General features: G+C 40.4%; 1 protein-coding gene across 1 annotated transcript in view; it reads right to left on the bottom strand.

The window, feature by feature from the left end:
* Positions 1-27,967, bottom strand: part of SPEF2 (sperm flagellar 2) — a 142,323-nt gene that overhangs the window by 76,490 nt on the left and 37,866 nt on the right. Inside the window, exons 11-16 of the mRNA XM_054584011.1 lie at positions 14,505-14,724; positions 12,890-13,044; positions 11,345-11,420; positions 9,918-9,979; positions 7,866-7,969; positions 5,233-5,483 (exon numbers count right to left, since the gene is read on the bottom strand). Of these exons, the coding sequence (XP_054439986.1) occupies positions 5,233-5,483; positions 7,866-7,969; positions 9,918-9,979; positions 11,345-11,420; positions 12,890-13,044; positions 14,505-14,724 (868 nt within the window). The remainder of the gene's footprint in view (positions 1-5,232; positions 5,484-7,865; positions 7,970-9,917; positions 9,980-11,344; positions 11,421-12,889; positions 13,045-14,504; positions 14,725-27,967) is intronic.

Raw genomic sequence — 27,967 nt, 5'->3', positions numbered from 1 at the left:
AAAATGGAACTGCCTTTTGATCCAGCGATTCCCCTGCTGGGACTATACCCTGAGAACACCAAAACGCCAATACAAAAGAACCTATGCACCCCAATGTTCATAGCAGCACAATTTACAATAGCCAAGTGTTGGAAGCAACCTAAATGCCCATCAGTAGATGACTGGATCAAAAAATTATGGTACATATACACAATGGAATACTACGCAGCAGAAAGAAAAAAGGAAGTACTAAACTTTGCGACAGCATGGATGGAACTGGAGAGCATCATGCTAAGCGAAATAAGCCAGGGGGCGAAAGACAAATACCATATGATCTCACCTATAAGCGGAACCTAACCAACAATGCAAAGAAGCAAGGAAAATATGACCAGCAACACTGAAAGGAAAAGAAATCAACAGAGACAAGAGAGAAGGGGGGGGCAGGGAAAGGGAAGGGAAGGGTCAAGTCAAGGAACATATAGCAAGGACTCATGGACAAAACCAAAGGGGAAGAGCTGAGGGAGGGAAGGTGGGAGGGGGCAAGGGAAAGAGGTGGGGGGAAGGCAGAGACAAATGTATTTAAAAAGTAAATAAATTAATTAAAAAAAATAAAAATCATCTGAGTTCTTTGATATACACATACCCTTTTCTCAGAGAGAGAGAGAGAGAGAGAACACTAAGAAATAATAATAAATACCTTTTGCCATGGCTCTCTCCTTTCTCGCAGAGGCGAACACCTTGAGAGCTGTCTCCACTCATTCTCCACCTGCCTCCCCCCTCCCCATTCACGCCTCACCCATGGAGCCCATTCTTCCTTCTCTGCTCCTCCGTTGGGACGGCTCCCAGCCCCGTCCCCAAAACTGTCAAGGCCAGTGGATCAGTTTCAGCCCTTATCTATTTCTCTGTCACATTTATAGGTAAAATTTAACACACAATTCTTAAATACTTTTACACATATTCCATTATTTTAGAGTCACCAAAAAAACTTGGGAAGCAGGATTATAACTCCATAATTGGCCCTAAATTGCACTGTTCATAAATGGGAGAGAAGATATTTGATTTCAGTCAATCTGACTCCAGGCTCTGGGCTTCTTTTTAAATGTGAAGGTGTTTATTGAATTGTACCTGCCAAATAGAATGCATCCATCAATATGCAGCCCAATGACCTCCCAAATGGAAGACAGCGCCCAGATGAAGAAACAAACATGCTTCTTTCCAGTCACTGTTGCACAAAGGTGAAGCATCGGGGACTGCACGGACCATCCCTGTACCTCTCACCGTGTAATGAACTCTACTGCTCCCCCCCGCCCCAGGCTGGTGATAGCCTGAGGTACTGGCTGAAAACTCAGGCACAGCCGCCCACTCTTCCATTCTGACACTTCCTTACTCCCCTTTGGACGTCCCCTCTCCTTTGGTGTCCCTGGTCTCCTGCCCGTTGACTTGCAGTCTGGTCCATTCCTCTCTGCCTGGCCCTGGCAGGACTGATGTTCAGCCTTGGGGCCCACTTGGCTGTGGCTGTGGGCTGCTTCCTTGTGATGCTATGCTTGCCGCTTCTCCATGGACCCTAAGTACTGTAGGGCGGCACGTTGCTCCCAACCCTAGTGACCCCCAGCCTAGGCCTCGGGACTCCAGTCCCCACCAATCTGGAAGGAGGACAGTACAACACCCTTATCTTGACAATCTCTCTTCCTTTTGCTTAGGAGACACTACTTACCCTGGCTTTCTTTCTTCCTCTAGAGCTGCTACTTGTAAGCAGCTCTTTCGCTCTCCCCATTAAAGTTTCATGTTTTCTTGGGTACCACCCCGAATAATTTTTAAATTGTATTTTTCTTTTAAGATGATTTATCCTACCTTCAAGTTCATAACTTTAGTGCACATTTTTCTCCTGACACCGAGACCCATTTATAGAACTGTTCTCTAACACCTTAGCTTAACAGTCCCACAAGCACTTCGAGCTCAACATGTTCCTAAGAAACTCTTCTGTGTTCTTTCCATACTCTCTAAGTGAGCGGTGTCATCATTCAAAAAACTGTGCATCTCACTGTGTGTTCCCCCTGGGCTGCATCCGCCAGCCCACCCGGTCACTGTGCTTAGTGGTTCCCCATCTAAATACTGCTGACGCTGACTCTTCTTATTTTGCTTCTTACAGTTGTCTTAATGCCTTTGTTGTTTTTTAGATGGTAATAGTTTTCTAACTCATTTCATTGCTTCCAATCTCATTCCCCTTTCAGTGTATCCTCCAAATGGAAGCCAAAATGACCGTTATGAAAAGTGTATTTAATTGCATTAAATCTCAGCTTGAAGATAGTGCATTGACTTCACCTGGCTTCAGAATAAAGTCCAAGCACCTTAGCCTGGGGCAAGACTCTTCGTCCGGCCTCTGTCCGGTCTCCAGGCCCTTGTCCGCTGCTCCTCTGTAGCTCGCTCCCTCCTGCCCTACTGAGGCTTTTGCTGTCCTCTTGATGGACCACACTAACCTACCAAGGCTTGCAAGTGCCTTTCTATTTTCCTTCCTCTTGGGCTGGCTGACCCCTCTCCATGCTGGGCACACTGGTTATAGCACATAACTGACTACATTATTATAAGCAGCTTACTCTGTTTCTTCTCATGCCACACTTTGAATGACTCAAGGATAGGGACTTGCCCTTCACTTCTGTATTATCACTTCCTGGCACATTATAAATGCTAGATAAATATTTACTAGTGGTGCATTTAAGCTCCCGTCACTCTGCCAATGCCATGTGACAGAACTTTCTGAGATGATGGAAATGTTCTACATCGGTGCTGCCGACACGGTGGCCACTAGCCACACATATATATGAAATGTGGCCAGTATGACTGAGGAACTGAATTTCTAATTTATTAATTTTAGTTAATTAAAACAGCTATGTGTGGCTAGTGGCATCACGTGGGACACACAACTCTGTGCTGTGTAACCCTTGGTTCTTTAGCTACAATTTCCAATAAACTCCTGGAAGGCGGGATCCATTTCTTCTTGTGCCTTGCACCACATGCAATAGATAATATATGAATATATGAATGAACAAGCTATTTTAGAAGGATAGAGTTTCATCTGTCTAAAACAGTTTAGGTGGGCTTTTGCTTAAGATAAGGATGGTATATTGGCAAAAATGATCTCTCAAAGACCATTCAAATCTTATAGTTTAAGAAAGAAAAATCTTAAGATATGAAAGAGTAGTACTTTTTCTTAACTTAAAATACATGAACATGAAAGCTGCAGATTGATTTTCAAAGTTGTGGAAACATATTTAGGACACTCAATTCTAACCCAAACAGGTATGAACTATAAATTCAACAACTTCATAGTAGTTTTAATGGTTTAGGCAGCCTTAACTGAGCTATTGATTCAGTTTACTTCAGACCTAGAGACATGCAATATTAGAAATATAAGATAAAAAGAAAAAAACACATTATGCGTTACTACCAATTTCTGACAGTAGGAAATAAGACTGTTTACATACATATAAGCATAGAATTTGACAAAGGAGAAATTCTCTCTGGAGTAGTGGAGAAAGGGCCTTTATAAGCTTAGTTGTAAGCCAAGGGCCTAGAATTAAGAAATTAAACTATTTAGATGCTAATATCAGCTTTGTCAAATTTACCAGAATTATTTGTTATATAATTTTGACAGGGAATTGAAAGAACTAAAACTAAGAACTGGATTGAACTGAATTTATTGAGAAGTTTTGCCAATTGATTTCCCTTTTTTTTTTGAGATATACAGCGATATTCTTCCTATGGAGCCACAAGAGGGTAGGCAAATCTTCTGGGGTCCTTGTAGGGTTATAACTAGCTTTCAGGGATCCTCTCACCCACCGATGTCTGCGTGTGTTTTATAACCTACTATCAAGTCAGACTTACCTTGAGTTCAGAGCCCTGTTCTGCCACCAGATGGCCATGGACTGGCAGTGTTCTCAGCCGCACCCCCACGCCCCTGCTATCCCCCAAACAGGAAAGGGAGGTTGGCTGAACCGGCAGAATCATCACTACTGTCAGCGTGACTTCTCATCCCTTGTAGGGAGAGAAGTAAACTTTCTCTTTTGAGATGTGATGAACAGCATGCAGCTTAAACTACTAAACTCAACAGCTGACGTAATATCTAATGGCTCTGTTATTCTATTGAAGTAAACAATGAAAGGAAGATCTCAAAATTAAGCAAGCTCCAAACAAGTATATCCCTTTTCTGCTCATCCTTGTCAACACTTGTCATTTGTGGACCTATTCTGGCAGGTGTGAGGTGATATGTCATTGTTTTAATTTGCATTTCTCTGATGATTACTGATGTTGAGCATCTCTGTATATGTCTGTTGACTATGTGTATATCCTCTTTGGAGAAGCATCTATTTAGATCCTCTGCTCATTTTTTAAATTAGATTGTTCATTGTTATGGTATTGAGTAGTATGAGTTCTTTATAAGTTTTGGATATTAACCCCTTATCAGGTGTCATTGACAAATATGTTCTCCCTTTTAGTAGATTGGGAGCATCTTTTGTTATTCACAATAAGCCCTTTTCAACCTTATCTGAGTTTATAGTAATGGAGTGACCCTTGGAGGTTGGGGTCTGGTTGCCAGAGTAATCAACAATATTGTGATTAGAGGGCTGGAATTTTCAGCCCACCCCCTGGTCTCCAGGGAGCAGAAGAGGAGCTGGGGACTGAGCTAATGATGATGCCCAGCGATTCCATCCATTACACTTGCACGATGGAACTTCCCTAAAAACTCCGAAGGGGTCTGAAGAGCCTCTGGGCTGGCGAATGCACCCACAGGCTGGGAGGATGGTGTGCTCCCAGCTCCACAGGGCCTCTTCCAGATCTTTCCCAAGGCACCTGTTCCCCTGGCTGTTCCTCTGTATCCTTTATAATATTCATTATAATAAACAAGAAAAGTAAACAAAGTGTTTCCCTGGGTCCTGCGAGCTATTATCTATTTGCTATTATCTATTATAATAATATAGATATAATAGATAATAGCAAATTGTCAAACCCGAGGAGTGGTCATGAAAACCCCCGAGTGTGTAGTCAAGTTAGAAAGAAATGATGGTAACCTGGGGATCTGCTACCTGAGATTTGCATCTGTAATTGGGGTCTGCCTGTGGGTCTAGGTCTGCACTAACTCCAGATAGGTAGTTCCGGAAAAAGAATTAAATTTTAGGATACCCAGTGTTTTAAAGAAATTTAAATTGTAAACAAGATCATCAAAAAATAAAAAGTCAAAAGAGGTGTCCAACTTACCCATGATGTTACTCATGCGATCCAGTGACAAATTATTGGAAATATCTAATAATATGACAAAATCAAGTGCAGGAGGGCGAAGAGGCACTTCTTTGGCAGCTGTCGGATCGACGGCCAGCGTGTGTGTGTTCTTTCCCTCCAGCTCTTCGGGGTTTCCACTGCAGCCTGAGAGAGCATCCTCCAGAAGCTTGGCTTGGTTTACTGTCATTGGAAAACCATCAAGGACCCAGCCTTGATCCACCGGTATCTGACTAAATTAAAAACGGACAAACCATGAACATTTCAGTAGACACAAGTTCTTTGGAAATAACAACACAATTAATCTTGCCTTTATCTTCCTTCCAATTTCATAATAATCTCCTCCTGTATAAATTTTATTTCTTCATAGCTAAGGTTAGGTTAACTAAACATTCACTTGCCCACAATCCTTCTGTGGGTGCCTGCTGCCCACCAAACCTATTCCAGATGCCCTAACACAGTATTTAAAACTAACTGGGCACAACTTACCTACTGCATCTTATCTCCCACAGGTTTGAGCCATTTAATTCAATCAAATTGATCTCACTGATGTGTGAGTATGAATTAGGATGAACTGCATTTTCTAGCTGTGTTCACAGGCAGTTTCTCTTTTGAATCAATTCCTTTGTCTCTACAGAGCGGGATAACATCACAGGGTGGTTGTGAGAATGACCCGAATTGGTGCATTTTAAGATCCCGGCACAGAAGTCAGCACGTGGTGGACACTCACAATGCCTACCTGGGAACTTCTTCCTACCTGCGCCCCCCACCCCTCCCAATGCCTGCCAGCACCAGCATGGAGTCACCACCGCCTGGTGTGAACCCCTCTGGCCCTCATTCACTTCAGCACACAACTGCTAAGTATTGCATTGCAACTTAGAAAAATTCAAGTGAGTCTTACTTATCTCAATTAAATTATAAGTTGGGTAAGGACCCTTGATGCACCATCTTCTACAGAGAATGGGTGCTCTAAGAATTATTTCCTTTCTTTATATAGGAAAACAATGTGAAAAGGGCATATATGTCAACTTCGTTCTTCTAAACCTATAATTTATGCAAAATCAGGATTTTGGTCTTTGGATTAAAAGTCATGATCTTGTTTCTGTCTCTGTTAAAACTATAAAGAGAAGGAAAAGACTGCGTTTTTGCTTTTATAACTTGGGCGGAGTGTGGTGAAACGCTCTGCATAATGGGCTTGCAGCTCTGTTGGCCTAAGATGGAGAAGTTCGCTGAGCACCTCCCCAGGTCTGGGTGGCCTCTCCTTCACCCACAGTCTCAGCAGCCCCTTCAGAGGGAAAAGGAGGTCAAGATCAAGGACACCAGGTGACATGGAATGAGAAGACCTAGGCCTTGGCTCTGACTATGCTGTGAACCAGACCCGTGACCAGACTGCCTCACTGAACTGCCCTGTGCCTTCCTTTCTTCATTGAAAAAGAAAGGATTTGGATTAGACGAAAGAATTTCAAAGGGACGACTGCCCTGGGAAGGTGCCTCAGGGGCAATCGGAGGGTGGGGGACGGAAGTGAATTTCTCACAGTGGTCATGTGGACCACCAGCTCCCTTGAAGCCAAAGCTAAGATCTGCTTTATAGCTTTTTTCTCCCTTACACAGGTTTTTTTTTTTTTTTTTTAAACAAGGAGTCCCACAAGTTAAACATATTTTGTGCCACTTCTGAGAATGAGATCCCTTCCAGCTCTGAAGGGGAGCATCCCTGTGGCCTGATTTTTTCAGCGTTGCATTCAAGAAGCAATCGTTCCAAGACACATCACAATGGAGAGGCAACGTAAACCTTTGATGAGGTCTCAAGAAAATACCAAAAGGGGGGTCAACTCCAGATGCAGGGCACAACCTCCGGAGAACCTCCTTCCCTGCCTCCCTCAGACTCACTGTTTCCCACCAGCACAGCTGTGCCAATTCTACCTCCTCACCCACCCAAGCTCTCCGAACTCTTCTCAGCAGCCTTTTTGGTTCTTTTTTTCCCATCCTACTAAGCCTTTTCTCTTTTTAATATATATCAGCTGAGCCTCTATGGCTTCTTTTAATTTGTCTTTTTTCTGTATTACCAAGCAGGACCAAGGAGAATCCTTCATCCTTAGAAAGGAGGAAGATTACAGAATTATGGCCTATTTTGATTTTTGTCCATCCCCTAGCACATATCACCTCTGTGCTATGCACATAATTATCTCTTGCCTGAGCAACTCTACTTTCTCACTGCTTTCCCACCCATCACTGCCCAACCTTTGCATCCCTGGGCTCACTCCCTCCTTCTGAAACACAAAATGACGAAGTGCATTGGCCTGTGAGCCCACAGACGGGTTTCTCCCTCCATAATATGTCCCTTCGCCTTTCTAAGTAGCATCTGATTTCTCCTTGAATTTCCCACATGGAATAACAAATGACTTGAATTCACACCTGGATGAACGAAGCCATGGTTGGTAAAGGGGGAAGTGAAATACAGGCATGTAAATCACAAAATATATCTTGATCTTTTGCTGTATGTTTTCTTACGTAGATAAGTTGTAATCATTAGACATTAAAAACAAAAAAGTTCTATATTATTTTATATATCTTTATATAATAGAGAATATGTCAAACAGATAAAAAATAATACATACTTAATAGCATTTACTAGGATGCTAACTAGCAACAGATCAGGAACACTCTTCCCTTTCTTCAGCATCTCTTCTGATTTTGCACCAAGCTGAGCACGCACAGTGAGCTGGGAAAATAAACAACAGGTGGCAGAGTACAGCTAATTTAAAAGTCAGATTCCAAATCTTTGGTGAAAAAGAAAACATTAAATGGTCATGTTCTCTGATGGAGGCTCCGATCGTTTGTGGCCATTTTGGAGCCAGCCAGGCATTTTAGCAAAATGGTGCGCACCTTTTGCGGTTCTTCCTATATGGCTCCCTCCCTTCCGAGCCCTTCGTCTTCAATTTTCAGCATCCTGACCTTCATCCTCTAATACTTTCAGTCAAGAAGAATGAGGCTTTCTGCTCGGTTCTAGCAACTCCCGCCGCGCAGAGGGGCGTGCCTCTGGGACCACTGGCAGAAGCATAGGCCTTGCCTGCGATGCTCTTTTCACTGAAGGTCACAGTCCACACATTTTCTTTCTGGTTTTTGCTATTTGCTTGTTGGCTACTTTGCTTTTTTGCCACCTTCTTTTGGCCTCAAATAATGAACTGTTTTGCCCAGCCTTAGAATGTTCTCTAAGAATGTTATCTTAGATTGGGCTGGCCCAGCAAAACTACTGTCTATCAACAGCAGCTTCCTTAGCGCCTGTTCTTAACTGAGCCACCAGAGTGAGCATTTTATGTAGAATGACATTACATCTTTGCTCCAAACCCTGCAGAGACTCCCCCTTTTACTCCAAACACCCTAATCATTGTCTGTAAGGCGCCGGCTGACCCGAGTCTTGTCCCTCCGAGAGCATCTCTCTGTGCTCATCCCTCGCTCCTCTCGCACCTTCATGCCGTGCACCTTTCTGCCTCACGGTTGTCACCCAACCGCTCCCACTGCCTGAAGTGCTTTCCCAGGTCCAGCTGGCTGATGCTCCCTGTCTTCTCTCGGTCTGCAGAAGCCCGCTTTCTCGAGGAGGCCCGCCCCGTGTGAGGCAGCAGCTTGCCCTTTCCTCACGGCCTGTGTCTCAGCCCCTACTCATCGCCGCTCCTCACTAAACTTTCCTGGTATGTTCACTATCTAATTCATTTATTTATGTGTTTGTGGCTTTATTATGTGTTTTCCTCTTGTAAAATGTAAACTTCATAAGGTCCAAGAACTCCGTCTTTTTTGTTTAGTGATAGATCCCAAATCATTACCACAGTGTATGAAACAAAGTATGCCCTTTGAACTGAATATGGAATTTGTGGGACTTGCAACTCAATGTAAATATAAAAAAAAAATACTCAGTCTTCCTGATAATTTATATTTCAAATACATAGAGTAAAAATTATAAGGTTCCCTTTATCACTTTCTCTAAAACTATTTCCTTCCTTACTGGCTATTATGTTTACAGTTCGGTATATATCCTTCCAAAACTTTTTCTCTCTTTAAACAGTTTTGAAATCTAAAATATTATAAAATTGTTTTCCATGATAAAATGCATAATAAAAGTAATCAAATGTAATAAACATAAGGTAAATGGAATTTCACTCGATTAATCTGGCCATTCTATTTGATGACAAAATGTTTCCATTTATAGTAAGGCAATACTATGTAAGGAAAGATTAGTTCCCATTAAAACAATAGTGAGTGAATTGTTGTAAACATTTTTTTCAGAGATTAATAAAATATTCTGCAGAGTCACCAGTAAAGCTAAGGATTGATTCTGGGAAAATTCTTTAGAAGTAAAGATAGTATAAAAGAAAAGTCATAAATTAACTGGTAAAGAAAAACACATAAATTAAAATTTGGCATTAAGTCTAAAATTTAAAAATGTGTTTACTTTCTTACTTGGCAAAACTGAATATCAATTTCCACTGCTGCATATATAAAGAATATTAATAATGTAAAGAATATCAAGTATTTAGCTAATATTTTGCCATCTGACTTACTTCATACCAAGAGGAACATGTTGATATTTCATTCCACTTGAAGACACATCAATAATCAAGGAATTGTGACACATTTCAATATACTAGTACCCAGAATTAGATTGCAATACTTACTTTAGAGAAATAATCACTTGATTTGTCTTCTTCAGCTTTTGGTGTTTTACTGGTATCAGTGCCTAGCAACAGGAAAAGTGGTAAGAACAAGCTCTAGTATGGGACTGTCTAGGGTTTTGGACAGTCCCGTAGTCACTGGATCTGACTATGCCTGAGATACTCAGAGGAAGGAAGTAATAGAATCACCACAGCATGTCTGTTACCCTCATTCCAACGTTAAAATCCTGGTCACTGTGTGGCTTGGTGTTTCCCACCTCCTTCCTTCCAGTGTGGCTCACTCACGACGATACCATTAGAAATACTTTAACACTGGTGGGGTTTTCTCTTCAGAAACCAAGTGGGGTTTTCTTTTCAGAAAACAAGCCAAGTTTCTCAAGAAATATTAAAAGTTTAATTCTTTACCTTTTTATTTTCCTTGATTATCTAGTTATAAGCAACAAACAAAGTCTAAAAGTAGAAAACTCCAGAAGCCAGAGCGGGCTTTGGTTAAATTTAAATGATAAATACAAAGTTTTCAGAATCCGTTTATAATTACTGTACTTTTATAATAAAACAGGTTGTGTAGTCATATATTAAAAATCAGTTAAAATATCTGGAAGAAACAAATTACTAAAGTAAGGGGAAGCTTGGCGCCTTTCCAAAGACGGAAAACTTGGGTGCGCTGGGGGGGGGGGGGGGGGGGCGTGCTCACAGGGAGTGTATGCGCCGCCCACTGGGGACGGCAAGAACGGTGATGGCATAGGCGGATCTGAGCTTCAGCCGAGAACAGGACGAAACTATCGAATATGGCAAGGTCTTCGTTAGCACACAGAGAAAAGATTTTTAAGACTTAAAATTGTCTCCTATCCATGGTTCTACCAAGGATCTGAAGGACTGAAGCCCAGATCTCTAGGGAGGTAATTTTTTATAAGGTTTGGGAAGCTTGCTTCTATTTGTCTTGCCCAAGGTTAAGAATAAACTGAGTGTTACAGAAGGAGCCACTGCTCGGGTGAGCTGAGGACACCAGACCCCGCAGCCTGCCTCACCCATACAGAGGACAGAGGAGTAGCACGCAGAACGCACCCCAACAACATTCCCTCGCCCAGACCTGCGAAGGTGCAAGGGGACAAGGAAGCACTGTCTGCCTGCAAAGCCTGGAGGACGGGGGATGGTATATCCTGGTGGTTTTTATAACCACAACAGAACTGAGCAACTACAGTACTTGAAAGAGTGGGAAAAGATTCCTTGTCATTTTTGTCTCTCATTCCCAGTTGTAGACAAAGGTTAGGGATGTCTATATTTATCTTGCTGTCTGTCACGTGGCTATGTGACACTCTTGTCTTTTCTTTCTTTCCCTGAAAGCATGTTTGTGCTCACATACATATGCTTACTGTCTGTCTAGCCCTCTAATGTCAATGATGGATGATCTGTTTTGATATTTTACTTACTAAGTATAGTTTTATCTTCTGTTTCTGGTAGTACTTCATCTGAAACTGGATCAGCTGAAAATTTATTTTGCAGGTCCTTTGGGGAGAAAACACATGTGGACAGATTTTTAATACTGTTACATTTTAATAGCATTGTTAATTGCATTTCTATAAGTAAGGATTGAAAAAATACGCTGTTTTGTCTAAAACATAAATGATACTAAGAGAGGCTGACTAATTTCCAGAAAGAAACAAAATTTAATGATAACACTACTTATGGAAACACACAGTAACCTGTGGTGGAATGTCTTTCAATTGACTGTCAATTACTATGTAAAAGACAGCAACCGCCATTTGGAAAATACACTGGATGCTGAGAAAGAGGTAGAGTTTACAGAAACCCATCCTGGGCAGATCGGCCCCAGAGGGGTCAGTCACAGCTAGCCATAGGGAAGTAAAGAAAGACATGTGCATTATCTAGCACCCTAAAGGTTAGATTACGACGAGGAGCACAACATGGAAGACAGAGCAGCCCATGAAGAAGAAAATTTTCAGTTATTTTTAGAATTCATGGTTAAATGATGCTTACTCCGTTGCTCATACAAACCTATCTGAATTAGATTCTTCGTGAATTTATTCCATTTTTGAGACAGCATAATGTAGGGGAAAGACTACTGGATTTAGAACCTTAGATCCCAGTCACAGCCAAGACATTAACAAGCCTTCTGACCTCAGTTAAACCATGCTCAGGGCTTCTGCAGTCTCCCTGGTAAAAGGAGGATACAGGACCACACTGTGCTCCTAAAGGTGGGGCCACATTCTCCTATTCCCTGCCCTAGAATCTTCACACAATAAGGTAGCAAGTTCTAATACTGATGGGGATGTGATACTGGTAAACCTTCCGGAGACCTCCCACCCACTCCCACCCAAACTGAGATCTGTAAGTTTAGATCAGAGGTCTGCCAACTATGCCCCATGGACCAAATATTTTGGGGGGTGACTTTTTTTGTATGGTCCTCAGGCGTATAAAAGTCCATGAGACACTATTGTGAGCCTAGGGACTCCCTCCACCCCCAGGCTCTGCTCAGCTCTGGCACTGGCATCGGGCTCCCACTACACGATGGAGACTCTTCCGTTGACCACTGCCAGGCCCTCTGTAGTAGAATTTCACTCCAGGAGCTGGTGATTTTGTCAACTATCCCACAGTACTCATACTCTACCCCTTCTTTCCAACCCCTTGAAATTCAGCCCCTCCACCTATGAACCATCAGTGCCTCTTTCCTGAGAAGAATGTCTCCAGCTGAAGGTGCCTAGGCTCAAAGCCAGACCACCACCCCGATCAGCCCACCCAGGGAAACCAGTGGTGGTGGAGGTGAACGGATTTTTCTCTTGTTATATAAGTACCCCATAATATCCTTGATTTTGCCTTTTGGCCCACAAAACCTAAAATATTAACTCTTGGGACCTTTACAAAAAAGTTCGCCAGTCTCTGGTCTGGAAGATCTCTTAGATGCCACCTCGCTTCACATCTCACATGCAAGGCACAAGGAAGGCAACCGAAGTCACACTTGCCTGGCTTTCGTTCCTGTGCCAGTCAGGCAGAGCCTTTCCTTCGGCTTCACTATGATCTGGTAGGGCCTCACAGACTGTTTCCTTGTCGTGAAATGCTTGGATGGCTTCTTGGAGAAGAGTGTCGATAGAAAGTACCTGAATAGGGAAGTCTAAAGTACAAATGGCAGTTTAGGAAATTGACATCACTGTTCTTCTGTGCTGGCTTCCCCTTCTCATGCTGTCTTTAGGACCCCCTGGAACTGTCTTCTGGGTCACGCTGCTTTTCATTGTTATTATTTTTTGTGTTAGAATTCACAGAACATAGGATTAACTATTCTAAAAGACACACTTCTGTGGTATTGAGGTTATTCACAAGGTTGTCCAACCATCACTGCTATCTTGTTCTGGAAAATTTTCATCATACCAAAAGGAAACTCATTAAGCAGTCACTTCCTATCACCCTATTTTTGCCCCTGGCAACAACTAATTTGTTTCCTCTTTCTGTGGATTTGCCTATTCTGGATATTTCATATCAGTGGAATCAAACAATATGTGGTCTTTTCTGTCTGACTTCTTTCACTCAGTAACATGTTTTCAAGGCTCATTCACGCCGTAGCATGTGTCAGTACTCCACTCCTTCTTACGGATAAATAATATTCCATTTTGTCACCCATTCATCAGGCGATGGACATTTGGTTTAGTTTTAACTTTTGGCTATTATTAATAGTGCTATTACAAATACTCCTCTACAGGGTTATGGGTTTTTTTTTCTTTTTTGAACAGCTGTTTTCTATACTTTTGGGTGTATACCCAGTAGTGGAATTGCTGGGGTTATAGGATAATTCTTTGTTTAACTCATTGAGAAACCACCAAACTGCTTTCCATAATGGATCTATCATTTTACATTCCCACAAATAGTGTATTCCAGTATCTCTACATCCTTACCAACTCTTGTCATTTTCCTTTTTTAAAAAAATTATACCTCTTACAGTAAATGTGGTGGTACTTCATTATGATTTTGTTAAATTGCTTTTTAAGGAGGTCTTGTTAACGTCTCAATGGTGACCTACTACCCTTCTCCACCTTGGCAGGGTACTGGCCTCAGTGCAAATCTTGAGTTTTGTAGCGAAAAACAGGAATGATATTGTATTAATAAATAAAGATGAATCAAACAGATGAAAACATGTGATTTTGCTTCTAACTGAAACAAAAAGCTTCTACAGAAAAAGCGAAAGGCTCATTAAGAACAAAATGAAAATATTAAAATATTTACATTTTAAGTGATTTTCTCTTGTATTTGTGACAAATTACCAATATCCTACTTCTATTAGCAAAGTACAGTAAAATATATGAGGAAGAGTTTAAGAGTTATTTCTATCCATACTATGCATCATCATTATAGAGCATCTCCATGTAAGCAGGTTTGCCTGGGACAGTCGCAGTATATGACTGAACATTTCTAAGTGTCTCTTTTGGACAACACATTTTTGATCATTCTGTTATAATATTCTTGATGAGACATACTCCTACTATGTCAGCAGACCCTTATGTATACTTTCTACAGACATAGCCATTTCCAGCTACAATGTTCATAGAACCTAATAAATACTAACATACAAAGAAATTCTACCTTTTTGTAGAAACTTTAGGACAGTAGTTTTTCCACTAAATGTTTTTCCCAATATGCACCCTTTAATAGCCTTTGAAGGGAATTCAGGCACTGTCGATTCAACTCGAGGGGGAAGAGATTTTTCAATTAGCCTGTGAATCACATGGCCCAATATGCAGTTGTTGGAGGGTGGTAAATTATCAACCATGTCTTCTGGTAACGCCCACTCTCCAACCATGTTCTACAGAAATAACCACAAAACAAACAAAACAGAAATGTTCTTAAAGTGGAATTTAGGCATGCAAGAAATTTGAATACTGAAAATAAGTTCAAATTATAGCAAACAAAATTTAATCAATACTTTAAATAATTAAATTTCATAAATGAGTAATAACATGAATAATGCTTTTAAAAGTTAAATTTATTGTATTCCTATGTGGAGAGCTGAAAAATGAACTCACCACATAGAAATAAAAACAAACAAAAAACATACCCAACTCTAAAATCCTTAACAGTTTATCAAAGTAGGCATACTGAGTTAACTAAGACAAACTGTAGGCTGAGCATTAATGATACATAAATTGATACTATCATCAGTAAGCAGATAAAAGATAGTAATAGTTTATCTGCTATCTTATGCAAGTACTAAGCTTGCATATTTTTTAAAGACAGGAAGATAAAAGAAAACTTTCATGCCCAATAGGGTGTCTATGTTTAGTTAACTCTTGTGTCTATATTTAACTTCTAGTTTTTTTCAGGTTTCTTGCTGAAATGATCAAACAATTGGAAAGGAAAAAAAAACCCTACAGACCACATTCTCTGAGCTCTGTGTAATAAAACTAAAAATTGATTTTTTAAAAATCTGAAAAAGATACTTAAAATTAAAGGCATTCTCTTAGAATTATTCTTGATGTAAAGAAGTTAAAAGTATAAATATCCAAAATGAACATTAAAACAATAGACTTACTAAAAATATGGGACGGGATCACAATCTACTTAGAGAAAAATTCATAGTTCCTTGTAATGAAATGCCTTGACTTAAAATTTAAAAAGAAGGGAAATGAGTAAACCAACCATTAAAATAGGGAAAAAAACCCCTTTAATATAAATAAAAGAAATAAGGAGGAAGGGACTCGTAAAAATGGAAATTTATAAATTAGAGAGCAAATGATTGAGAGGTTTTTTATTGCTATATTTTTAGAACTTGTCTGTGCTCATCCTAATAATGAAATTGCTACTAGTTCTGAACAAAGGTGAGGAATAGCAAATATCAATTTTGTAATATAATCAGAGGAAAGTAACATTTTAAGGAGGCTTAAAAATTTTTAAGAAAATGTTATATACAACTTTAATAAATTTCAATTTATTACTGTATGGTAAAAAGGATATTTTTAGGAAAGTACAAATTATTAAAATTAACTTAAGTGGAACATTTAAAAGATGAAAACCATGAAAGAAATGGAGTTGTAAAAGAACTATATCTGTAGGAACCTTTAATACAATGATGATTTACAGAAAAAACATCATCCCTTAATTAAACAGAAATCTAAATATTGCTTAGTATTTTAGAAAATGGAAGAAAACAGAAGCTTTCTAGTTTACCTGGCAAAACTAACATAACCCTGATACCAAAAGAGTATCAAAAATAATTGACAAAAATAGCATCCAGAAAGGAAATTACAAGCCAACTTCACTTGGAAATGTGTTTTAAGGATCATGCCTACAATATCAACAAAATCAGCATTATATTGAGACAATAAAGATATTAATTGTCATTTACTACACACCAGGTGCCATATACTGTTGTTTTCATGAATTATCTCACATGATTCTCACACAACTCTTACAAAAGTATTATTTTCTTTCCAATTTTGTAGAAGAAATACCTAAGTACTATAGAAGCTAACTTTCTTGTCTGTGCTCACAACAAATAGTAATGCAGATTCCAGGCATGTGCTCATAACCTCTGTACATACTGAAGCTGTCTCACCATGGCTGAATCAGAGTTATTTCATGAATACAGGGAGGAATAAATATTAGATAACCCATTACTATGTCACCTTAATAGGCTAAATTTTTTTTTAAGTGTGTGATCATTTTGACAAAGCAACATTTATCTTATATACAAATCGCCGATTGAAAAAGTGGGTAAGAGGGTATATTTCTGGTCCCATGAAGAGCTTCAAAAATTACCTTCCAATGCATATAAAACAAATTTAGTAACATGATTAAGTGATAATTTAATTATATAGATATTTCATGCACAATCGATCAGAAACAAAGAGTAGAAACATGTCATTGTCATTAAATTATGCTATATTTTAAGATTATTTGGAATTAGTACATATAATCTATTTATCAAACTATTCAAACTTAAAAGAAAACCTGCTATGTTGTTTCAGTGGTGCAGAAAATTATGACCTTCAAGTTTTATTAGCTTATCATATTTTATTAAAATCATGTAGATCTTCCCCAAATCTTATCAAAGATGATCAGTTCTATGAGCACTTCCTCTATTACATCGCTTGCCCTCAGTCATAGTCTTCTTACTCCAAATAATTGGGTTAGCAGGAGCAATATCTATTTGGGGAATAAAAGGAGCCCCCCAACAATATATGTTCTCATGAAAACTGAAGAGGAAATAAAAACAAAGGGCAGCAGGCATTATATTTCTTTAAAAAATATTAGTCAACTTCTGCTAGTCTGAATTGCTTGTACAGCCTTAAGTCAGATTTTTTAAGGAGGATGATATATGTCTTTATAGTGACTATATGCCAAAACATATATATGTATTTATATTAATATAGATTCTATATGACATAGCATATATAAAATATGTACATATATTTATATATGGTATGCCATTAATTAATAAATAAATGAATGCTTATGTTATTGCATTTTTTTTTATCAGTATTCTCTTCCTATCCATTCAGTACCTGACAAAAAATGTTTGCTCAGAATGTAAACTGCCTCTTTGATAAAGGGCTTATTTGGCTTGGTGCCAGAATTTCTAATAAGGCCACACAAGTGTTAAGGAAATACTTTTGAAGCAAATAAACCAATAGAAAATAACAAAAAGTATTTATAATAGGTTTTGCTTTAAAATAGGTGGAATTTATTAGAATATAAATTTTATTATATTTGACTCCCACTTCTACACAAACTATCCTTTATTTGTAAAATTTTGTTTTAGTTTAATGCCTTTGGTTTTTGTAAAGATACTGTGTATGATAATTCTATGTATTGTCCAAAATTAACTAAATACTGGAAAGACTTGCCTAATTATTGATCATATTATGTTTGATTACTTTCTTCTGCTTTCATTCATTGTTCTAATTGGACAAGTGGTAATTATTGTATGTAATGGGACCAATCAGAAACTGACCAAATAAAACAAGAGAAACCAGGGAAATTTTGTTATTTTAAAATAAAGTAAGCTATAAGGCCAAGGCCAAGTTTATGTGGAAAGTTTCGAAAGTCTAATGCTTCTGTGTCATGCAGTGATAGAACCCATTTTAAAGGAAACAGTCTGGGACTTAATCAGATGACAGTCTTCTGCTACCTACTTGCATTGCACCCTGGACAGTTCCCTCATCGTTGCATGATAACATTTACCTCTTGGGATTGTTGTAAAGACCAAATGAAATGCTGCCTGTCTAGCCAGTATGACTGTTGACTTTAAATGCTTAATTAAGACATTCTTAGGCAGCTGCTGGAGGCACATAATAGTGCCACAGAGAGGGGTGACAGCATCCACAATCCTCCCCCGTCGGAGAAGTACGTTCAGCTTGCACCCTGATCAGAAATGCCTGATTCCTCACAAAGGGGCAGAATAAGCCCTCTTCCATCACTGCATCAGCTGTGGAACGCAGCTGAGACAATGGGATAGAATGCCAACCACGAAGAGAGCTGAATGCTTAGGTCAGGAAAAGAACTGAGGCCTGACCTGAGGACATAAACAGAACGAGGATTTGGTGGATACATTTTTCAGAATCACCTTAAAAATACAATTGATGGTTAAGAATAAAGGGTAAGTCAAGGTAAATATCTCAGGTGGGAGCAAGAACATGGTGAGTGAAAAAAAGGTCAGAAAACTGAAAAAAGAGAGGTAAATTCAAACCAGAATAAAAATTACTGGTTTAACTACAATGAGCTAAAGAGATGTTCTAGTCCATTAGTAAAGAAGAACCAGAATTTTTTTTTTTTTACCAAATTCTTATTTTACATAATTATATAATGAAATTATATTAGAGAAAATCATATAAAATATACAATTCTTACTCCTACAGTTATTGTTATAACTAGACAGCTGACTATTAGTTTCAGGGCTAAGATGCCTAGAGTGTGCACCACCAGGTAAGTATCAGCTGGTATATACTATCGCTTTAGTAAGAGACTATTGTGTGTGTGTGTGTGTGTGTGTGTGTGTGTGTAGGTGATCTCCTTGGCATTAGCACAAATTAATGTCAACTGACATGCATATATAATGAATAATTAAGACCTCTTTATTTTTATGGTGCCTGTATAATACCATCAGTATGTATTTTTGAGAAGGTGTAAGTGCAAGACTCAAGATTTACCAGCACCTCTTGTCTGCCTACACACAGAGATCATGAAATTACAACAGAGCCAACAGCCTCTGCCCTTGGTTAAAAGTCACAACTTCTTTACTAGTACTATTTTTATTAACTGACCTCCATTGACCTTTCCAGACACTGAATTCTGAATTCCTGAGACCATGGTACCCCCTAGTTCTTCCTGTTTTCACAGGTGACATGGACCTAACACTCTGCTTTCCAGCCTGGGTCCAATACACGCACATGGCTCTCTGCATCATTGTTGTAGGTACCTCCAGGTTACCTGGACTCCTGATTCTGGTTACTTCCAGTTTGACATATCCTTTTGTTTGCTATGATCTGATAAGTCATTGTCCTTGGTCCCCTTGTTATTATCCATGACTAAATTACCATGAGTATTTACAGATGGCACCAGCTTAAGAACAATGTGTTTGACTGTGTACGTTTCATGGGCACATCTGAGATCTTCCATGTGATCAGTCCACTAGATTCCCTCCTGGATTCCGGCATTGGCCAAGTGGTTGGGTGATGGTGCTGGTGGAGCCACATGGTTTTATTAACATGTTTTGTTTACTTCTCTGAACATGATTACCCTTGGAGTTAAGCCAATGGCCCTCATTCTCATTTCTTGCCCCTTCTAAAAATGCAAGTTGGGAATAGAGCTTGCTCAACTATCCTTTTAAAGACAGGGGAGACACTGTTCACTTGGATGAACTTGTACTAGCAGAATCTGGGCCTTGGAAAACATTCAGCAGTCCACAAAATACAAGTTCCACTAGCATAACTTCAACAAGCAAACATTGGGTTATTCGATTGATATTTAGTAGTGACTTTTCCAGAGTGGTGGAACTAGTCTGAAAGTACACACAATTGTGTTTATCTCCATAGATGGCTAGCATTCACCAGCATCTACATGGCCCGAGTGCCCCTGATAGTCCCAGTCTGGTAGGCTCTAAGTGCATTCAGAAACACGGGACAGGGGCTTTTTCTCTGAGAGAGTAAGAACTCCCTAGAAATTATAACTCTTACACTGTTTTTGACACCTGCTAGTTTCTTTGGGTTTCCTTGGAATGCCATCTGTTTACCTACAGGTAATAAAACCCAACAATGGACCGATTATCTTGATACAGTGGCCAAAAGGCTTAGGGTAGAAGCTTCTAATAAACTGACGTCAAGAAACACCATGTGTAAAAAGTCCACAAAATGAGGCTATGACCCTTTTGGAGTATAGTGGCCATCACTCCACCCTCCCAAGACATTCAAGCCGCATCCATTCTGCACCTGCTATGGCTGGTTTTTCTTGCACACCACTCTGCAGAAAGTGAGGAAGAGAAGGCAGCCTCTGGTATCTAAAATATAACTAAGGCTTGTGGCTGCAGCCTCAGGGGTTCTTGCAGCCATTACTAGTCCTCAGATTCCTGGGGACATTCTACTTCTGTTCACCACAGTGGACTTTTCTTTAGCTAGTGAAGGCTTCCTTCCAGGTCAACCATGTCACCAGATTTCTCCATTTTTTAAATTTTTCTGAACACCTATGAGCACTTCTTGACCCACCCAGCCTCTCTTGAAGAATAACTACTGCTTATACTGCATTTTCTAAGACAGTGGCTCTCAAACATTTTTGACCAGGGCCCTCCCTAAGAAATACTTTGTGCATTTTTACCAGTGTTTGTGTACAGTGTATGTAAAATGGAAAAAAAAAAAAGCTTTATGAAATACTTATCCTTCCTGCTGGTGAGGTGCTTTATTTTCTACTGTATAGCATTACATTGTATTTATGACGTTGTTTCCATTTTTTAAAAATAAATAATGGTTGTGGCACCCAAGTTAATTTCATAGTCTAGTTTCAATCCACTGCTTGAAAAACAAAAAATAAAGGATGTTTTATAGGACAAGACACCAGGAACCCTCAGTTCTGACTTCATGTCTTTAAGTTCCTTTGTGGATTCATCTCTCAGATGTCTGCAAACAGGAAGAGTAAAGCCTTATACTAACAGTGTCTCAAGCCAGAGAGCTACTGAGTAGGGATTTATCAAAGTATATTTTAAAAATAGTAACATAATTCTAGCTGCAATTTCTCATAATTGGTAATAATTTAAAGATCCAGTTTACTCATCTTTTTAGATATTATTTGTGTGATAGCCTTTAGATCTTAGTTATAAGCTGCCTTGGAAAATAATTTTATAGTACCTTGGAAAGTAATTTTTTGTACAATTACTGTTGTTAATTTTTTCATAATATAAATCACTAAAAACTCATCAAATAATGTTAAGTATGATTATTCAAGATAAAATAAAGCTGCAAGCCAATTTAAAAATAGACCAACTAATAGTTAATTTGTATACAAAGTAAAAGTTTTAGTAAATGGGACATGAGGTAATTTGTTAACTCAAGCCCAAACACCTTGGACAAAAACAATGTCTTACCAAGGCACAACCAATTAGTCCATATATAATATTTTAATTCAGCAATTGTCAACCTTTTTCATCTCACAGCACTCACATAAACTAATTACTAAAATTTTGTTGCATGCCAAAAAATATATATTTGACTAACCTGACAAAAAAAATTAGGTGTAATTTTTAATCATTAACACCGGACAGCTATTGTGTTGGGAGTTCTCTTTTTTTTTTATTTGACAACCTAAGGGGAGAGAGGTCAGTGCCTCCCTTAGATTGTCAAACATCTGACTTCAGTAGTCAGGTATTGCATGTTTTAAAAATACTTGTGGCATACCAGCTGAAAATTGCTGTTCTAATTCACTGCACAGCTATGTATTTCCCCTAAAAGAGTTTTAGTTATACCCAAGATTGATAACTTCAGCAGTTACTAAAAGAATTCTGATGACGCAGGTGACACTTAGACACCCAAAACACACTTCCTGAGCTTGGTGTGGTTTACACGCTTAAAATCAAATGAAGACACAGAAAAAATATCAAGATAGAATATACAAATAAGCTCGCAATTCACAGGGTCAGGCCAGTTTTGAGTTAATTTCTGTAATCTACTCGCGCTTAACAACTCAGCTAAAACTCATCTACCCCAGCGAGGCCCCTGGACCTTCCATGGTTGTCCATGTTCAGCATCGTGTTCTGGAATGGTTTCTCCCTTGTCCCTGCTCAACAATGCACACCATGACGGGGGGAATCTCTATCTTGATCAGCTTTATATCCCCAATACCCAGAACAATGCTGAATAGTTGGCACTCCGTATGTATTGATTACATTACTGAATCAAGCAATAGTATAGGCTCAATACATGTAAAATGAATAATGAATAAACAGATGGATATTGAGTTTTAGCAATTTTGATTAAGTACAAAGATGACTTAGGCCCCCAAATAAGACAGACGGACACAACCCAACACCAAATTTAGGGACAAGATCAGAAGTGTCATCATTACAGATGGAAGTTAGCAAGAAGCCACACACCAAGAATGAAATTCGCTGGTTCTGGAAGCATTTCTAGAAGTCACGGCCTGTGCTATGGTTTTAAGAGAACTTCTCCATTAAAATGAATGCTTCCTTTTTTATGGCAGCACAAAGTATCTTAGTTAAAAATGTAATAAACTATAAACAATCTATGCATTTGAGACTTTGTAAGAAGCCCCACCAGAGATTTAACAGTGTCCAGGAATGGGTAAGAGCAGCCTGTCTGAATCGGAATGTAAGAGATGTTCTATGGAAAATTGTTTGTTCCCTGATTAATTTCATATTCCTAACTTAATATTTGCCTTGGGTCTCTGAAACTAGGTTGCCACAACCATGTGCCACATGATGGGCAGAGAAAAATAAGGGGCAAGGGAAGAAGTTCCAGCTCAGTTTATGGCAATTGGCTGAGGCCTCTCACTTTGCCTCTAAACCTTTCATCTGGGTCCTGTTCTGTTCCAGCTCTGCCTTGCTTCCAACCTGCCAGCTCCATTTTCATTTTCTAGTCTGGTTCTCACCAATCTCAGCTTTGCTCCTTGGCTCATTCAAAGGACTTGGCTTGAGCCCTCCTCTGCCTCTCTTTGTTTCTGGCTACTTCAGGTAAACTATCTTGACTATCTTGGTTCCAATTCCAAGAATTCAACCTCTGGAATTCAATTCTGCCTGACCTTCCATCTGGATATGTTCTATCTCTTTTCAGGGGTAGCCAGATGTTATAGAAGCACCCTTGTTGCTACAATAACATGGCAACACAGAAAGTCCAGTGCCTATATTCCAATCATGGTGCTAGGGAATTTGGCACACAGAATAAAGCTGTATTTCACAACGAGTACTAAGGTAAAACTTTGTAGCTTTCAGAGCAGCTGTTCTTTTCGTTTCCTCCCAAGGTTTCCTCTCCTCCAACCATCCAGAAACCCCAAGGGAATCTGGAGGAACTGCTTAAATTTATAATTCAGGCTTTAAAATTCCTGAGAGTTACCCATGATCCTCAGGAGAAGCAGAAAAGGTGGCTGGATACCTTGGCTGATGGGGAGTTCAGCTCCTGTGACTGCCAGCTCTAGATGGCGTCTTGCCCACTGTAGCAGACTTGCTTGTTGGCCAGAGTCTAATGGGAAGAACAGATACTTCCTTGCACTGCCCTTAACCAGGAGGAAGTGAGGAGAAGTCAGTTAACTGATGGGCAACTAAATTTTGCCTTCTCCTCCAGGAGCTCTTGTGGAATGAGCTCTGCGATGTGGCCCAGTTTAAAGGTCTCCAAACAACCTGAAACAATGAACTGGCCCTGCTCAGTGAGCTTGGTGGCCTTCCTAAGTTGCCTGACCTCATGTCCCATCACATTATGGTTAGCTACCTGGCCACACCTTCCTGCCAGCCTGGTCTTCGGATTCCAGAGGTGCCAAGGGCAAGGGGAGGCACATCTCCCCGCTGGTGTTGGCAGGACAGGTGCACCTCCAGGGGAAGGCATGGCCCCGCGTGCCTCCGTGCCAGCGTGCTCTGTCTGGGCCACCTCTCTATTGCCAGGAAGCACGAACGCTAACCGTGGTGAGGAGGGAGAGGTGGCGGTTAACTCTACTCCCTACCATGCTAAGCTGGAGACTGTTCTGTCTAGAAGCAGAATTGTGAGTAACCAATGCCTGTCGATCAGTCAATCCCCTGGTTAATTCCAGCTCATTAGGAAATCTGAAGACTGGGTCCTAACCCTGATAATGGCCTTCACTCAGCATCTGGTCACTGCTGTCCCAGGAGTAGCCTTCCTCATTCTGCCCCAATCTATTGTTAGAGAAATAGATATGCTTAATCCTAGCCGATCACAAAAGATGACCCAGGCAATAGACACCACCTGCCTTGTGCTTATTTTGGAGGGAAATTCAAAGGGACCATGGTCAGCTACCCAGCACATGATGAGGATCACTGTCGAAGTCCGGAGGCCTACATCTTACAGAGTCTGGCACCTTACTATGGAACCCAAGAACTCTAGCCTATAACTAGTCCAGAAGTTCAGAAAGCTCAGCACTTACGAGAAGTAGTAAGTTTCGTTCCTCAAAACTTCAAGCTACTGATTGCTTATATGTCGGGCAGACAGAATAACTGGGCTGAATCTTTGTCTTGTAGGTTTGGTTACCAGGAGCAACTGAAGCGAAGCAGCTTTGAGAGATTCTCTGTCCTGAACACTTATATTTCTGTGCTGCAGAACTTCAGTGACAAATGAGATACAAACCATGGGCAACGGCTTCTGCTTAGCACTCTGATTCCAGACATGCTCACAGCAGCTCACTGAAGAGTCAGTGGAGGAGGGTTCATTCACCCAAAAGTGGCAGGTTCATACTCCTGGTTCCATCTTGGCCATGGAGGCCACTGTGGCCCTTCCAGAGCACTGAATGTGGCATTCTGAGAATCACAGGAGCTGCACAGCGAGTCCAGTGCTTCTTACAGAGCATTTGCCTGGGTCTGAAACAAATCAAGGCTCTCACCCTGGCTGGTGTGGCTCAGTGGATTGAGCACCAGCCTGCAAACCAAAGGGTCACTGGTTCGATTCCCAGTCAGGGCATATGCCTGGGTTGCAAACCGGGTCCCCAATAGGGGGCATGAGAGAGGTAACCACGCATTGATGTTTCTTTCCCTCTTTCTCCCTCCCTTCCCCTCTTTCTAAAAAAAGACTCAGGCTACTGCATTTCTCCTAACCCCCTAATGCCCTTGGGACAACATTCCCCTGGACTATATCAGATCTCTCCCTATGATAGGGCCACCAAGCAATTCTGGAGGTGGCAGCCCTTCTTACTAAAACAGGAAACTTCATTCCTTAGTTGTTCAAACTATGCTCTATTCATCAGGGAGGATGTGGTCTCCCTCAAGATCACTTCTATACCAATTTCTATGGCATTGCTGCTCAAAAAACTTTTCCAGAAGCTCCCACATCAGAAGTCACCTATCTGCTGCCATTACTCAGCCAGGAACAGAAAGACAGACTTGGTGGGGATTTCTCTGATGTGACAAAGTCTATAGACACTCTGAGGTGGTCTCCCTGTCTTGTCATTGTGAAATTCACAGCAAATATTTCCACAAAGGATATCTTCTCTCATAGTAATGGCTGCTACTCTATTTTCTTGGGTTCACAGCTAAAGTTGATACCCCAAAGAAGTACGAACCACCCCAAAGATGCTTAGAAGTGGCACCGACCAACGCATCAAAGATGACTATAGACCCGGTGTACGAAGTATATCACTGACAGGCCACGGGACCTGGACAAGAGCAGTGGGCTGGGAGGGTCTTCCGGGTGGCAGAGTTTCTGGTTCTCAGTCCAACACATCTGCCCCACACCAAAATATAAAGGCTTTTTTTGGGTCCATTCAAGTTTCTTGAGATTTCTTGAGTCCTATGACCCAAGTTCCCTTTCTAGTCCCTCTGCTCCACAGACACAAGGCCCCTGTCACACCCCAGTTCCCTGAAATCCTCGGCCAACAACAGGTGGGGGATAGCCTTGCTTCTTGGCAACCACAGGCCTAGAGCAACTATAGTTCCCTTTGAAAATGAATACATCAACATTCTCCTTTATAAGTTGGTATCACTATGTTTGATCACCATGACTCAGTATTCTAGTGAGTACTGGTAAGTCCCCGAAGACACAGCCACACTGTGAGGTCTATCCTGAAAAACCAGCCAGACAGCCTCACAATTGCAGGAGGAATCCAGGGAATTGGAGACAATGTTCTAAGCAAATCAAGAGGAGAAGTTCCAGCCATTAAGTGCATAACATAGAAACTAAAGTAGACCCATAGTGGGAATATTCCTTTCAGTACCAAACTTCTTTCCCAGCTCCTATTTTAGAGGCTGATCATGATTCTTGTTACCTCTCTTGGTGCCTCTGGGGCCTTAGTCTGGAGGAGTGAAATGTGTGGCCTCAGGTACAATGGCAAACAGCCTTTTGACGGAAGATCTGAGAGTTCATCTCAACTTCCATCATGTAAGCAACTGCTTACTCTACCTAAAGTAAACTATACTCCTGCATGTCTCAAAAAAGAAGATATAAACATATATTCATCATCCAAAAAGAAGGCATTTTAAGTTAAGATTTCTTTCTCAGCAGAGAACAAAAGAGATAATGAAGCAGCTTTTTCATTTGAATGTAAGGGCTCTTTCACTTGACTAGTAAGCTAGCACTTTGAGGCATTTTATTAGGTGTCCCAAGGAAACACGTATGTTATGGACTGAGTTGTGTCCCTCCACAATTCGCATGTTGGGGCCCTAAAGCCCACTGTGATGGTGTTTGGAGGTATGGTTTTTGCAAAGTACTTAGGTAATAAGGTTTTGAGGGTGGGGGTCCCCATGATGGGAGTACAGTCCTTTTGCGAAGGAAAGAGATCAGAGTTCTCTCTCTCTGCTCCATGTGAGGACACAATGAGAAGGTGGCCACCTGCAAGTCTATAAGAGAATCCTCACCAGGATCATACTAATCTTAGACTTCCCTGCGTGTGAGAAATAAATTTCTATTTTTGGCCACCCCGTCTACAGTATTTTCTTATGGCAGCCTGAATTGACTAATGCAATACATATTTTTTAAATAAAATTTTAAAAAATGGTTTATTCACATTCCTTTAACACTTACTCACTGCTAAAACCTCTCACTGTGCTTGCATCAGTTATTCAGTGATGCCATTTGAGTGACCCAGGCTTCACATTGATATTCTTTCTGCCTATAAGAAAACTTGCTTCAGTAATAACCTGTGAAGGTTGCATCATTGAATGGGATGCCAGGGAGCGAGGCAAGAGCTGAGCTGGAGTGTCCACTCTCAGAAGCTGAATCTAAAGCCACTGGATCAACATCAAAGGCTGGAGTTGAGAGTAAGAGCAAGATGGTGCTTGGAGCCTTTCAGTCAGACAAGTCAGATGAGACTTCTGTAGGAAAACAACCCCACGGTCTATCTAGTCTCACATTCCTTTCCTCCAGTAGAAAAAGACCTGACAACATGTCACTGTCTAAACAAATCTGGGGATGGGTGTGTATACACTGCTATAATGACAGGAGCATGAACATTAAACCACAAAATATGCAAATGCATCTTACAGTCCAGTTAGCAGAATATCATAAATCTACAGTGCTACTGATAAAATTAAGCATTACAACATACACCCTAGGGTTAACTCAACAAACACAGAAAGCTCACGTGATCATAAACTTAAACAGTAATTTTTCACTAAAAAAATAGTAATTAAAAACTTTGGCTGACTTGAAACAATATGGCTGATATGTTCTACACAAAACACCCTTCTTCCAAATTGTGAGAATTCCAACTAAAGCTTGTTTGTGGGGATACACAGTAGGGCGCTGCAAGTTACCAAGTGTGTTGTGGCTGAGACTTCCTTAAAAGGACTTGCCTTTTGGGGAGCTGGGGTTCTGCCAGGAGGAGGACCCCTGGCTGCTGGGTGAGGGCTATGCTGCCAATGAGCCAGGGCAGTGGGGCTCCTGGCAGAGCCAGCT

Source organism: Pteronotus mesoamericanus, unplaced genomic scaffold (assembly GCF_021234165.1).
Source record: "Pteronotus mesoamericanus isolate MK-2021 breed Mesoamerican mustached bat unplaced genomic scaffold, CSHL_Meso_final contig_75, whole genome shotgun sequence".
Lineage (NCBI taxonomy): Eukaryota > Metazoa > Chordata > Mammalia > Chiroptera > Mormoopidae > Pteronotus > Pteronotus mesoamericanus.
Note: the sequence above shows the minus strand (reverse complement) of the source record. Positions and strands in the feature narration are given on the sequence as shown.